At 47.3% G+C, this 14,190-nt stretch overlaps 1 protein-coding gene across 2 annotated transcripts; it reads left to right on the top strand.

The window, feature by feature from the left end:
• On the top strand, nucleotides 1-13,241 carry Trappc3 (trafficking protein particle complex subunit 3). Of its 2 annotated transcripts, none has more exons than XM_052717615.1 (5): nucleotides 1-164; nucleotides 9,743-9,840; nucleotides 10,068-10,167; nucleotides 11,017-11,199; nucleotides 12,549-13,241. In XM_052717615.1, the coding sequence occupies exons 1-5, from the start codon at nucleotides 123-125 to the stop codon at nucleotides 12,666-12,668; spliced, it is 543 nt and encodes a 180-aa protein (XP_052573575.1). In that variant the 5' UTR covers nucleotides 1-122; the 3' UTR covers nucleotides 12,669-13,241. The 2 variants fall into 2 exon arrangements, with proteins under 2 accessions (XP_052573575.1, XP_052573576.1); XM_052717616.1 differs by lacking the exon at nucleotides 1-164 and adding an exon at nucleotides 271-416.
• Nucleotides 13,242-14,190: the final 949 nt, after the last annotated feature.

Here is a 14,190-nt window from a genome sequence, read left to right as displayed (position 1 = left end):
GCGCGGTGAGGCGGGGCCGGTCAGAGGCTGAGGGGCCGCGGCTGGGTTGAATCGGTGTCTCCAGGGGTCTGGCACCAGGGCTGCGACGAGGTGAAGCGAGGCGGCGTTGCACGGTGGGCACCATGTCGAGACAGGCGAACCGTGGCACCGAGAGCAAGAAAATGGTAACTCTGAGCGCGTAACCCGGCGGGCCGGGCGGAATTGAAGCTTCCTGGGAAAGGGCCTGGTGCTGGCGCTCTAAGTGATTGTCAAGAGTACTGCTGTGAGCTGTAGGCTGGGGAGGTCCCATGATGGGTCTGTCCCTAAGCGTCCAGCGCTGGGGCACCTTGGAGGACCTCTGAGTTTCCTCCTCTGCTCGCTACGCCGGGGTCTCTCGAGGTCGGGTGCAACTCTGTACTAGACCAACAACAGCGACGGTAATCAATAACAGTAACAACCACTTACTGATCTCTTACTGTGTGTTTGGTACTAGGGCATTACTTACATTATGTCATTCCCACAAGGTAACCCTACTAGGTGGATAATGTTATGGCCTTTTACAGCTCGGGGAGGTTATGTGATACCCAATATTACACCCAGGAAGAGTTAGGATTTGAACCCATGCCTCTCCACCTCCAGAGGGAATGTTTCAGACTACTGAGTAGAGAGAGTAAAGAGTCTCTCACTGTGCTCTGGGTTTTGTGAGCTTAGATAGTGATCTTGTCAGAAGGGAACTTTCCATCTACCACATTAAGTGGTGAGCCAGCCTGAGTACTCAGTGGGCCCTCTAATCGTTGAGAGGATAAGGGAGGGTTGCTGTGGTTTCTTTCCCATCCTGGGAGTAGTGGGACAGAATATAATCCCCAAAGGCTGGGCTGGGGCTGGAGAGTAAGGTAGATAGCAGTTTTCTCCAAGCTAAGAGGCTTTCCTGGCAGGTGTTTCTTTTTTTTTTTTAATCGTAGTCTTTTTTTGGGGGGGGGGGGTTGGTTTTTCAAGACAGGGTTTGTGTAGCCCTGGCTGTCCTAGAATTAACTCTGGAGACCAGGCTGGCCTCAAACTCAGAGATCTGCCTGTCTCTGCCTCCCAGTTAAGAAGAATCACATGAGTAAGATTTCAGTCACAAGGAGAAGCCACACCTGGTAAGAACACATTTTTCCCATGGGGCATCTAAACAAATAACAATAGACAGTTGTAATAAGTAATCTAAAGCGAACTCACTCCTATCCGATAACCTGGGAGGAGCATGAAAACACATTCCAAGAACAGTGTGCACCACCACTGCTGGCTTCTTTAGCTTATTTTGCCAAACTGCCCATGCCATGGCTTTGTTTTGGAATTTAAAACTCAGTATCTGGGGGTGGGGATGTAGATCAAGTTGGTAGAGTGTCTGCACAGGGCCCCGGGTTTAATTCCCAGCACCATATAAACTAGCTTGGTCATGAATGGCTGTAATCCCCAGCACTGTGATGGTAGAGGCAGAAGGATCAGGAATTCAAAAAGTCATCCTCAGCCCATAATAAGATGGAGGCCAGCCTGGGCTACTTGAAATCTTTTTTAACACACACAGACATACAGATCGGTGCTGGAGAGCGGGGGATCACAGTGACAGAGCATCACATTAGGGATGGAGCTCAGTGGCAGCGTGCATATGCAGGATACTCTGAGTTCAGTCTTCACCAAAAGTCAACCCGACAGTCTAAGGGGACCTATGTTGGTACTCCACTCTAGACAGGATGACCAGATTCCCTTCACACCTTCACATCTTACACCAAGAACAGCCTCCACAAATGGAAGCTCTGCTATTCCAGGCTAGTTCTTAACCTTTTCTCGCTCAGAGCGCTTTCGAGAAACCAATGACAGCAATGAATCACCTCTACACAAATATTAATACACAAACTCAGTGACTGAGGCTAGGTTTGATCCTAGCACTACAGACACCAAACGCAGAACACTTGCATCATACCGGTACATTTGTTTGCCTTTTCCAGGGATTTGTGGGTCTCTAAATATACTGTATGGATTACAAGTTAAGAATTGCTTTCGGGGCGCTGAGGATGTAGCTAAGCAGTGCACACACACACACACACACACACACACACACACACACACACAGAGGAAATTTATTAATTCCTGGAAGAAGTAACAATAGTTGAAGAGAATGTTGTGCTAGAAAACAATGTCATGAACAATGTCGTGTTGAAGAAAATGCTTGTGTTCCTTGGCATTCTCAGTTGGTCATTAGTTTTCTTAGCTATGAAATGGGGACAGTGATACTAAGCTTAGATGAGATAGTGTTAAGTTTAAGGGATGGTGTTTCTTTGGTAGATAGGAGCAGAGGTATTTATTCCTTTATATCTTGTTTTCAGTGTGTGTTTCTTTTCTCCTGGAATCAGTATTGATGTTCTTTGTTTCTGTTTTATTTGTTTGAACCAGGGTCTCTGTACATAGCCATGACTGACCATGAACTCACTCTGTACACCAAGCTGGCCCAGGACCCACAGAGATCCGCTGCCTGCCTCTGCCTCCCAAGTGCTGGGATTAAAGGCATTCACTACTGCCACCCTGCCCCCATCAACCTTTAATCAAGAAAATGGGGCTGGAGAGATGGCTCAGAGGTTAAGAGCACTGACTGCTCTTCCAGAGGTCCTGAGTTCGATTCCCAGCACCCACATGGTGGCTCACAACCATCTGTAATGAGATCTGGCTCCCTCTTCTGTATATGTAATCAATAAATAAATCTTAAAAAAAAAAAAAAAAAAAAAAAAAAGAAAATGTCCTACAGTCAGATCTTATAAAGACATTTTCTCAATTGAGGTTCCCTTCTTTTGATATAAAATTAGCCAGTAGGGGTGTGTGTGTGTGTGTGCGCGCGCGCGCGCGCGTGCGCGCGCGCGCGTGCCATAGTATTTGTGTGGAGGTCAGAGGACAACTTGCTGTAGTCGGTTTCTCTCTTCCCCCCATGTGGGTTCTGGGGATCTAACTTAGGTTATCAGGCATGGCAGCAGGTGCCTCTGCCTACTGAGCCAAAGTACCTGGTATTGACATGCTCCTTTTCCCTGTTTAGAGACAATACACCTCTAGTGACCCTCTTCCAAGTAGTCCAGCCTTGAGCACATAATTACTGTATTTCACATAAACAGGTAATCTTATGTCTGCTGTTTTTTGTCCCTGCTAACAGAAATAGTCAATCTGGGTCAAGTGGTAGTGGTGTACATCTTTAATCCCAGCATTTGGGAGGTAGAGGCAGGCAAAACAACAAACAAACAAACAAACAAACAAACAAACAAAAATGATACAGTCTGTCCAGCAAACTTTACCTGAGCCCCAACTATGTACAGAGCTCCTTATTAGGTACTGTGGTAGATGCGGAGATGAAGTCCTAGACTCTACCTTTAGTAAGCATGTGTGACATAGACAGAAATGTTCTCAACAACAGGGATATTGTACTGGCTGGGACTGGGTCCTGTTTTTTTGCTTATTTGCGCGCGCACACACACACACACACACACACACACACACAATGCTGGGGACTGAACTCTGAGCACTGGCTTCATCATCTTTTGAAAATGTTTTACTTTTTTTTTTTTAATTTTATTTAATGCCGAGTGCTGTTTATTGAAGGAGGGAAGAGATCTTAAATACAGGCTTACAGCACAATGGGAAAACCCTGGGGGGCAGAAGTTCGCTACAGATGTTTTACAATCTTGCATCTAAACTGTTAACGCCCATTATGCAGGATACACAGACAAGGAACTTCCCCTAAGCATTCAGGAGGGTGGAACCCGGCAGGGAATTAGCATAGGGAAGATATCAAGGTCAAGGTCAACAAGCAAGGCAACAGTTATCCAAAACGGGGGCCAGGACCCTACAGGTTCCCCTTTTACTAGAAAATGAGCTTCTGACTTAGGTTGCGTGGGACATCAGCAGGTCACCTTACCCGTCATGGAGACACCTGCCCAGGCCACACCGGCGCTCTGTCTTAGGTTGGTGAGTGCCCCCCAGGTATTACCCGTCTCTGAATACTCATTATCATACTGGCTCAATCGTGTGTGTGAGCTGCAGAATTAACTGCTGCCAAAGATCTCAAAGTGGCGCTGGGCTTGCAATCTGTGTGTTCGACACAGAAAAGACCAACAGAGGTCCTATCCCACCCATAGCCAGTAGGCTAAAGGCAACTGAGCCATTCCCTTCCTTAAGGAGCCTTATTGCAAATTGGAGTCCTTGTAAGATGGTATCCCAAAAGCAAATGGAACTTGAGTTTATAAATTTATAGTTTTCAAAGCCAATCGAACTGTATATAGAAAATATTTTTTTTTTTTTTTTTTTTTTTTTTTTTTTTTTTTTGGTTTTTCGAGACAGGGTTTCTCTGTGTAGCTTTGCGCCTTTCCTGGAACTCGCTTTGTAGACCAGGCTGGCCTCGAACTCACAGAGATCCGCCTGGCTCTGCCTCCCGAGTGCTGGGATTAAAGGCGTGCGCCACCACCGCCCGGCCGAAAATATTTTTTTTATTAAGGAAGTAGTAGTGGTAGATATACTGACATTACAGGGCTGTAATTAATTGAAAACAAATATAGCCAGGCATGGTGGCTCATACCTTTAATCCCAGCACTCAGGAGTCAGAGGCAGGTGGATCTCTATGAGTTTGAGGCCAGCCTGGTCTACAAAGCAAGTTCCAGGACAGCTAGAGCTGTTACACAGAGAAACCCTGTCTCGAAAAAAAAAAAAGAAAATGCATATAAAGCTGACGGTACACAAGTGACATTGTTGACTGGCCACCTTAGTAGAGTTATTATTAGTCTTCACAAACAGTCAGGTCTTCACACAAATACCACTTTAGTGAGCCTTCCCTGACGTTCATTGTTTGTTTTTAGCTATACCATAGCTGCACTCCTATTTTATTTTATTTATTTTATGTGTGTGTGTTGCCAGCATGTATGTCTGCATACCATGTGTGTGTCTGGTACCTGAGGAGGTATTGGATCCCCTGGGACTGGAGTTATAGACAGTTGTGAGCCCCCAAGCCTCCATGTGGGAATTGAACCCAGGGCCTCTGGAAGAGCAGCCAGTGCTCTTAACCACTGAGCCATCTCTCCAGCTCTGCACCACTTCAGTTTTAAAAGTATGAAGACCTTGAGTTACACATTCATGTTGCTCTTGTTCTGAACAGGCTAGGTCCATAACTGAGGCTGGAAGGGGATTTGCATCTAGTAATAGAAGATGTGGAGAACCTGAGTGAGGATCCCCACTCCTAGATTCCAGGCACATCTCTGTTGTGGCAGTGAGCACAGCTGTCTAGGACCCTCCCTGTCTTTTCCTACTGGTGAACTGGGGAGCTGCACATGTAAGGAGCTTCATCACATTGTGATTTGCATATAATTTGGCAGTCATGGTGGGCGGAGGCTCTTGGAGTTCATCCAAGGGCTCATTGATAATGGAAGGAAAGCTCTCCTGACTTAATGCACCCGTGCCAGCTCTCCGGACTGGTAACAGCTGGATTGCCTCCATCCATTCATGTTCAGGCCGCTCTAGTGCCAAACCCTTGACTTTACTAAGAAATCATTCCTCCTTAATAGCTTCCTTTCAATTGCCATATTTGGCAAATGGTCTCCTGGAGATGCCCTGGTCTGACTGTTTTAGTTGAGTTCAGAGAGCCTCCTGCTCCCAAAATTGATTTCCTTTGACTCTAGTGCATCTAAGATTTGTTTTAATTGAGGGGGCTTATTAATGTTGCAGTCATGGGGTAGAGCGGATACAGTGAATACTGCCTGGGAAACACTTGGGTTTCATCCCTGCAGGTTCCTGTTTCAGTACTTAGCTGTTTAACCTTGAGCTGATCATTCCTCTTTCTGGTCTCAGTATCTCTTCTGGGTCAGTCACTACCCATTCTGCTTTCCTGAGTTTTTACAAGATCAGGAAAAGTAGCCTGTTCCGGACAGGCGTCGTGGCTGATGCTTTGGGTTCTTTCCTCAGAAGTCCTGAAGTCAGAGTGACTTCCTCCACATCTGACAAGCCTCTCTTCAGAAGGGAGTGGCAAGGTGGCGATCTTGATCGAGCGATTATTTTGTTGTTGTTGTTCAGCCTTATTTCTGAGAGGATCCATTGGAATAGATGTGCCGTTGATCTGTTTCTCAGGGCTGGGGACATACCTCAGTGGCAAAGGGCTTGCCTGGAGTGCCCAGCGCCCTGGGTTTGCTCCTCAGCACCACAAATACATTCTTCACTTTAACTCCAATAGTGATTCTTCACTGCCAGCAGTCTTGGTGTTGTTTTTTTTTTTTGTTTTTTTTTTTTTTTTTCTGGAGTCTCAGTATCTGCAGTTCCTCTCACACTTCTGTTTCTTGGTTGGTAAGTGTGTGTGTGTGTGTGTGTGTGTGTGTGTGTGTGGTACTGGAGACCAAACTCATGGGCATGTACTATATCACTGAGTGTATCACCAGCCTAGTATGAACTGAGGCCAACCTAGGTGGAACTCACATTGAATACATATGTGACTTTGGTTTTTCAAATGTTTTTTACATTTCTTTATTTATTTATGTATGTAGGTGCACACACATGTGCCATGGCACCTGTGGCAGGGGTCAGGGGACAATTTGCAGGATTTGTTCTCTCTTTCCAACATGTGGAGCTACGGGATCAAACTCAGGCCATCAGGCTTGTTGGCAAAGGTGTTTGCCCTCTGGGCCATCTTGCTGGCCCCATTTTTCTATTTTTAATGTATGTGTATGTGTTGCTGTGGATCAAATTCAATGCTGTGGATCAAACAAAGTACTCTATGGACTGAACTAAACTACCCAGTCCTAGTAAGATTTCTTTCTTTCTTTTACATTTTTTTTTTTTTCCGAGACAGGGTTTCTCTGTGTAGTTTTGGTGCCTGTCCTGGATCTTGCTCTGTAGACCAGGCTGGCCTCAAACTCACAGAGATCCACCTGACTCTGCCTTCTGAGTGCTGGGATTAAAGGTGTTCACCACCACCGTCCAGCAAAATATTTTTATTGTTATTTATTTGTACATGTGTATAAATCTGTATATGTGCATGTACCTGAGGTTAGGGCCATCCCCTGGAGCTGGAGTTACAAGCAGTTGTGAACTGCTTGATGTGCGTGCTAGGAATCGAACTCAAGTCCTCTGCAAGAACAATACATGCTCTTAACTACTGGGTTATCTCTCCAGCTCCCTTTTTCTTTCTTTCTTAAGGTTTCTTTTTATTTTAAATTGTGTATGTGTGTCTGACGTTGGTGGGTACGTGCATTTGAGTGTGGGTGCCCAAGGAGACAGAAGTCTTGGATTCTCCTGGAGCTGGAGTTCTAGATGTTTGTGTGCCTTCTGTGGGTGCTGGAGACTAAACTCAAGTTCTCTGCAAAAGCAGTACATGCTCTTAACTACCGAATAATCTCTCCAGCAAGAGTCTCTATCTTAAAAAACTTGCGTGGTTTTTAGCATGGTAGGTCTGTCACAATAGTGCCCCACTTCTGGAACCAGTTTCTGCTCTAGTTGGCCTTCGACTGACGTGATAAAGACTGTGAGTAAAAGCAGCTTGGGGAGGGCATGGTTTATTTGGCTTGCCTGATCCAGTCACAGTCCAGCACTGAGAACGTCAGGGCAGAAACACGTAGGCAGGAACTGAAGCACAGACCAAAGAGGAGTGCCGTTTACCGGCTTGTTCTTTTTGTACAGCCCAGGGTCACCAGGTGGTGGCGCCACTGATGGTAGGCCCTGCCACGTCAGGCCTCAGTCAAGGGGCTGGAGAGGCGGCGCAGTGGTGAAGAGTGCTTGTTGCTCTTGCGGAGGACCTGGGGGTCCAATTCTCATCTCCCATACGATGGTTCACAACCATCCCTAACTTCAGTCCCAGGGGTTAGTATTTGCCCTCTTCTGACCTCCGTGGGCACCAGGCATATACATGGTATCACATACTTACATGCAGGCAGTCACCCAGACACAGCAATATTTGTAAAATGTTAAAAATCATTAGTCAAGAAAATGTCCCCACAGGCTGACCTACAGGCAGTCTGATGTAAGCATTTCCTCATTGAGGGTCCCTCTTCCCAGATGACAGCAGTGACAGAAGACTAAGCAGCACAGTGATAGAAACCAGTGTGGATCAGTCTTGTGTCCCGGGTGTACAGGATGTGTGTTCCTGCTGAGGCGGCTCAGTGGGTAAAGGCGCTTGCTGCCAAGTCTGGCAGCCTGAGATGGATCTCTGGAGCCCACAGAGCAGAAGGAGAGAACTTACTTTCAAAGGTTGTCTTCTGACTGGCACACATGTCCTCATGCAGGGGTGTGTGTGTATGTGTGTGTGCGTGTGTGTGTGTGTGTGTGTGTGTGTGTGTGTGTGTGTGTGTGTGTTTTATTTAAATTTTTAAATTTTTGTTTTATTTTTCTTTTTGAGACCAGTTTTTCTGCATAGCCCTGGCCATCTTGGAACTCACTCTGTAGCCCAGGCTGGCCTTGAAACTCGCAGAGATCCTCCTGTCTATGTCTCCCGAGTGCTGGGATTAAAGGCGTGCGCCACCACTACTCAACTATTATTTTATTTTTAAAGATCATTTATTATTGTCTTGTGTTTGTGTGTTTGCCTGCGTGAGTCTGTTTGCACCATGTGCCTGCAGGTGCCTGCTGAGGCCAGAGGGTGTTGGACCCCTTGGAAATGGAGTTCTAGGAGGTTGTGGGCCACCGGATGTGGGCTCTAGGAACCCAACCTAGATGCTCTGGAAAAGCAGTAGGAACCCTAAACTGAAGATCTCCTCACTCCAATATTGTATTCATTTTAGATTGATGCACTTTTTAGAAATATTTTAGCATTGTGTCAAAAGGATCATTAACCCCCACCCCCATGCTGGTGACTTTGAGGGGAGGTTATCTTCAGGGTAATGGGCTCTCTAGGACTTTCTTCTCTGCCAGCCCAGTCCCATGAGTTGCCAGCTCTTCCCATAGGCATCAGAGAACCCAAGCCTTGGGAGTACAGCTTAACCCCATGCCAGAACCCTCTAAGGCAATGGTTCTCAACCTTCCTGATGCTGCCACCCTTTCATACAGTTCTTCATGTTGTAGGGACCCCCAACGGTAAAATTATTTTCATTGCTACTTCATAACTGTAGTTTTGCTACTGCTGTGAATCATAATGTAAACACCTGTGTTTTCTGATGGTCTTAGGCCGCCCCTATGAAAGGGTTGTTTGACCCCAAAGGGGTCATGACCCACAGGTTGAGAAGACTTGCTCTAAGGTTTGGGGAAGTCATTGGTCACATCTGCTAACACACAGAGGCTGGTGTGAAAGTCTGCCTTGGCTCCATCTTTCACAGAATCCAGTGAGTGGCTGTTCCTCCCACTCCAGGTTCAGGTGACCCACGCTGTGGTAGACTGGGTTGGTGTGTTAGAAGATGTGCCTTTCTGCCGGGCGGTGGTGGCACACGCCTTTAATCCCAGCACTTGGGAGCCAGAGGCAGGTGGATCTCTGTGAGTTCGAGGCCAGCCTGGTCTCCAAAGCGAGTTCCAGGAAAGGCGCAAAGCTACACAGAAAAACCCTGTCTCGAAAAAAACAAAACAAAAAAAAAGAAAAAAAAAAAAGATGTGCCTTCTGTAGCCAGTGTGTAGTGGGTGTGGGTGCCCTCCTGTCATGCTGGCCCCTCCACAGGGGTGATGTCCTCCAGACATAGGCATCCAGGTGGCCTTCCCTTGGAATCCTGGTGGTTGCAGCCAGGCTGATCCAACTGAACCCTCACCTCGTGCTGCTGGGTCCTGATGGCCTTCTGATCTCTTTCAGAGTTCTGAGCTATTCACCCTGACCTATGGAGCGCTTGTCACCCAGCTGTGCAAGGACTATGAAAATGATGAAGATGTGAATAAGCAGCTGGACAGAATGTGAGTGAGCGCCTCCCTCACTAGACACAGCGCAGGCCCGCAGCACACTGAGTGTGGCTGTTCTGTGAGGCCAGCATTTGGGTACAGTTTCCACTGAGCTCATTCGTGAGGGTGTTTGGGTTATTCCCATCTTCTCTTTTAGCCGACAAAGATATTTTGTTTACATAGAAGACATTATATAAGATGCTGTGACCCCTTAATGGTCTGTTCTCTGATTTTCTTCCAAGGGGCTATAACATTGGAGTCCGACTAATTGAAGATTTTTTGGCACGCTCAAATGTTGGAAGATGTCATGACTTTCGGGAAACTGCGGATGTCATTGCTAAGGTCGTTTACCTGGGCCACCTGCCCACTGAAGCTTGCCATTGGGAGGCACTACCTACCACTCTTACTGTCTCCCTTAGTCTCCCAAAAGACTGATTGGGCAGCTCTTTGGACCAAAGAAGCCTTCCTGGTGGTTTGGAAATAACAGATTAGGAAAGACTCAAGAGTGGTTGAGGTCTGTCTTGTGCATTCTAGCCCCGCTGTAGCTGACTAGAGTGGCGTATGCCTGTGATCCCAGCACTTGGGAGGCAGACACAGCAGAGTCACAACAAATTTGTGGCTGGTCTGGTCTGTGTGCTGAATTCTAGATCAGCCATGGCCATATAGCAAAATCCTACGTACAGACAGACGAAGGCTGCAGGTTTGTTTGTCTCACTGAAACTAAAGCCCGATTCCTCCACTTTGAAAGTGTAGCACAGTACCGAGGAAATTTGAGAGTATGCATTTTGGGCCAGATGTGACTCAGGCCTGTAATTCCAGCCCTGAGTAGACAAAGGCAGGATAATTGCTACAAGTTCAAGGCCAATGTAGGCTGTGTAGTCAGCTCCAGGCCAGCCTGGGCTACACTGTAGGACTCTGTCTCCAGAAAGAAGAAATAAAGCAAAAATAATTCCTCATTCAGATTTCAGTGGAAGGCGGCTGCCCTTCCAGTGAGACAGGCAGGCAGAGAGTGAGTTGGTGTGTAGTTGTGTGCCGCCTGGAGGCACGGAGTCCTGCATGGGCACCTCTCTTCCCCAGGTCTCTGAAGATTTGGAGGTCACAGTGTTGTCCTAAGTGACCCTTCGCTGACACCTTCCCAGTGGTACAGTTCTGTCACTCTTCGCCATAGTGCTATTGTGTGTTCCCCGACAGGTGGCATTCAAGATGTACTTGGGCATCACTCCGAGTGTCACAAACTGGAGCCCAGCTGGCGATGAATTCTCCCTCATCTTGGAAAATAACCCGCTGGTGGACTTCGTGGAGCTTCCCGATAATCACTCGTCCCTTATTTATTCCAACCTCCTGTGTGGGGTGCTGCGGGGGGCCTTGGAGATGGTGAGTGCAGCTCTCCCTGAGCTGGGGGGGGCTGTTTGGTAAATGCTTGTCCGAATGGGAGAGAAAAGGCTACCCCAGCCCCTTGCTGTCCGAGGGGAGAGTGCTGCTGGTGCAGAACCACGGCAGACACCTTCCTTCCTGACAGGCTGAGAGAGTGCAGTCAGCAGTGGGTTCCCAGACGGCTTCCGGGCCACGGTCTAAGCGGACTGGAGCCCAGCTGGCGATGAATTCTCCCTCATCTTGGAAAATAACCTCCTCCTTTCTTTTCTTTTCTTTTCTTTCCTTCCTTTCCTTTCCCTTTCTTTCTTTCTTTCTTTCTTTCTTTCTTTCTTTCTTTCTTTCTTTCTTTCTTTCTTTCTTTCTTTCTTCCTTCCTTCCTTCCTTCCTTCCTTCCTTCCTTCCTTCCTTCCTTTCTCCTCTCTCTCTCTCTTTTTCTTTCTTTCTTTCTTTTTTTTTTTTTTTTTTGAGACAGCCTCATTCCAGCCCTAATTAGCTTGGGAATCAAATTGCTCAATATGTAGACCAGGCTATCTTCAAATTTGCCCCCAGCCTCTTCCTGTCTAGTACTGGGGTTACAGGTCAATGACACTACATCCAGTGTGAGGCCACTGTCTTCGGTGTTGGAATACTGGGGCTGGCAACCCTGTCCCTGTGGAAATTAGTCCCTTTAAATAAATGTTAGGAGCTGGGTGGTGTGGCACATGTCTTTAATCCCAACACTTGGGAAGCAGAGGCAGGCGGATGGATTTCTGTGAGTTCGAGGCTAGCCTGGTCTACAGAACAAGTTCCAAGACAGCCAGAGCTACACAGATAAACCCTGTCTTGAAAAACATAAATGAAAGGGCTGGAGAGATGGCTCAGCGGTTAAGAGCACTGGCTGTTCTTCCAGAGGTCATGAGTTCAATTCCCAGCAACCACATGGTGGCTCCCAACCATCTGTAATGAGATCTGGCGCCCTCTTCTGGCACGCAGGCAGAACACTGTATGTATAATAAATAAATCTTTAAAAATAAATAAATAAATAAATAGTTTGGGCCATATAGTGTTGGTGCATGCCTTTAATCCCAGGACTCAGGAGGAAGAGGCAGGGGGATCTTTGTGAGTTCAAGGCCAGCTCTGATCTACAGAGCTAGTTCCAGGACAGCCAGGACTACACAGAGAAACCCTGTCTCAAAAAACCAAAACCAAAAAAGTTTGGAAGTTTCATACATTTATATAATTTATATATATATAGTGCATTTTAGTCATCTTCACATACACACATCCCAGTCCATGGGCATTTCTGGTCAAGGCTCACCCTTAGGGGTTCAGCAGAGGCTGTGATTAGACACCCCCTTTCTGTTCCTCAGGTCCAGATGGCTGTGGAGGCCAAGTTTGTCCAGGACACTCTGAAGGGAGATGGTGTAACAGAGATCAGGATGAGGTTCATCAGGAGGATTGAAGACAATCTCCCGGCCGGAGAAGAGTGAGCAGCACCTGCTGGGTGAGATGATGGGGCTCCCTCTGTCCCCGGAACTCAGAGACTTTCGAGCCGATGTTATATATTCTTCTGACCTTACTTCCATTCTTCATGCTAATAAAGAGCAGGCTGGTAGTCTGCTTGCCCTACAAGTATGCACTTCAGAAAGGGGATTCTCTGCTCCGTTTCTCTTCAGAGGGGCAGGAAGTACTTGCCCTTGGCTAGACTAAAAGAGTTCAAACCATTTTACATTCCTGTGACTTTTCCAAAGCAACCACTTTGACCCCCTTAAGAGACAAGCCTGACACATCTGCTCCCGAACCTTCTCGAAGCCAGTGGCTGTGGGGAGTCTTGGGCTGGAGGGAGGAGAGCGCTGGGAAGGGGTGGGTAGGAATTGCTGGCTGTAGTGACATACTGTAGTCTTGCCAGGCCACGGAAGGCAGTCATGCCGGAAGCGCCGGCTTCTGGGAAGCCACCCAGGTCCATTCCTCCCTGCTGTTTGGAGACAACATCTCCTCTTTTTACGGAGGGTCCATCCTTTTTTCTTACGAATTCTTCAATAAAGACACATTCTTGAGTGGAATCCCAGTCCTGTCGTGTTTTCCTTTTGCTCAGCATGTGAAGTTTGAGTAGAAAAGAGCGTGTGAGCCCTGGTGCCGGGTCCTGCTCACAGCAGCAGATGCTAGATCTGCTCTGGGTGTCTGGTTGGTGATTCTGTTTCCATGGAGAAGCCGAGGCAGGCTGCCTGAGGTCACAGAGCCATCAAGTGTTGGGACAACAGGCTTTGAAGCAAGGACGACAAAGCCCCTGTTCTTCACTTGTTCTGGAGCCCGGTTCACACGCAGGGTTCGCACTTGTGGCTTGGGATAGCTTTACTTTGAGACCTGTTTCACTAGAGCTAGGTGGGTATTTAAAATTACATCGTGTGTGTGTGTGTGTGTGTGTGTGTGTGTGTGTGTGTGTGTGTGTCTGTGTGTGTGTGTGTCTGTGTCTCTGTGTGTATCTGTGTGTGTGTCTGTGTGTGTGTGTCTGTGTGTGTGTCTGTGTGTGTGTATGTGTGTGTGTGTGTGTCTGTGTGTGTGTGTGTGTGTGTGTGTGTGTGTGTGTGTGTCTGTGTGTGTGTGTGTCTGTGTCTCTGTGTGTATCTGTGTGTGTGTGTGTGTGTGTGTGTGTGTGTGTCTGTGTGTGTGTCTGTGTGTGTGTATGTGTGTGTGTGTGTGTCTGTGTGTGTGTGTGTGTGTGTGTCTGTGTGTGTGTGTCTGTGTGTGTCTGTGTGTCTGTGTGTGTGTGTGTGGACTCACATGCTGTGGCCTGCTGTAGAGATCAGAAGACAACTTTGGGGAGTTGGTTTCTACCACCCCCTGGGTTCTGGGGATCAAATGGCTGTCAGGTGTGGCAGGGGGTGCCTTTATCCCCTGAGCCATCTTGTTGGCCCCAGATAGGGTTTTTTTTTTATTTTTTTTTTGTTTTTTTTAATGTTTTAAACTTGATTTATGTTTATAGGTGTTTTGTCTGCTTGTGGCCACACTGTG

Source organism: Peromyscus californicus, unplaced genomic scaffold (genome assembly GCF_007827085.1).
Source record: "Peromyscus californicus insignis strain IS unplaced genomic scaffold, ASM782708v3 Scaffold_5__1_contigs__length_169319896, whole genome shotgun sequence".
NCBI classification, from domain to species: Eukaryota; Metazoa; Chordata; class Mammalia; order Rodentia; family Cricetidae; genus Peromyscus; species Peromyscus californicus.
Note: the sequence above shows the minus strand (reverse complement) of the source record. Positions and strands in the feature narration are given on the sequence as shown.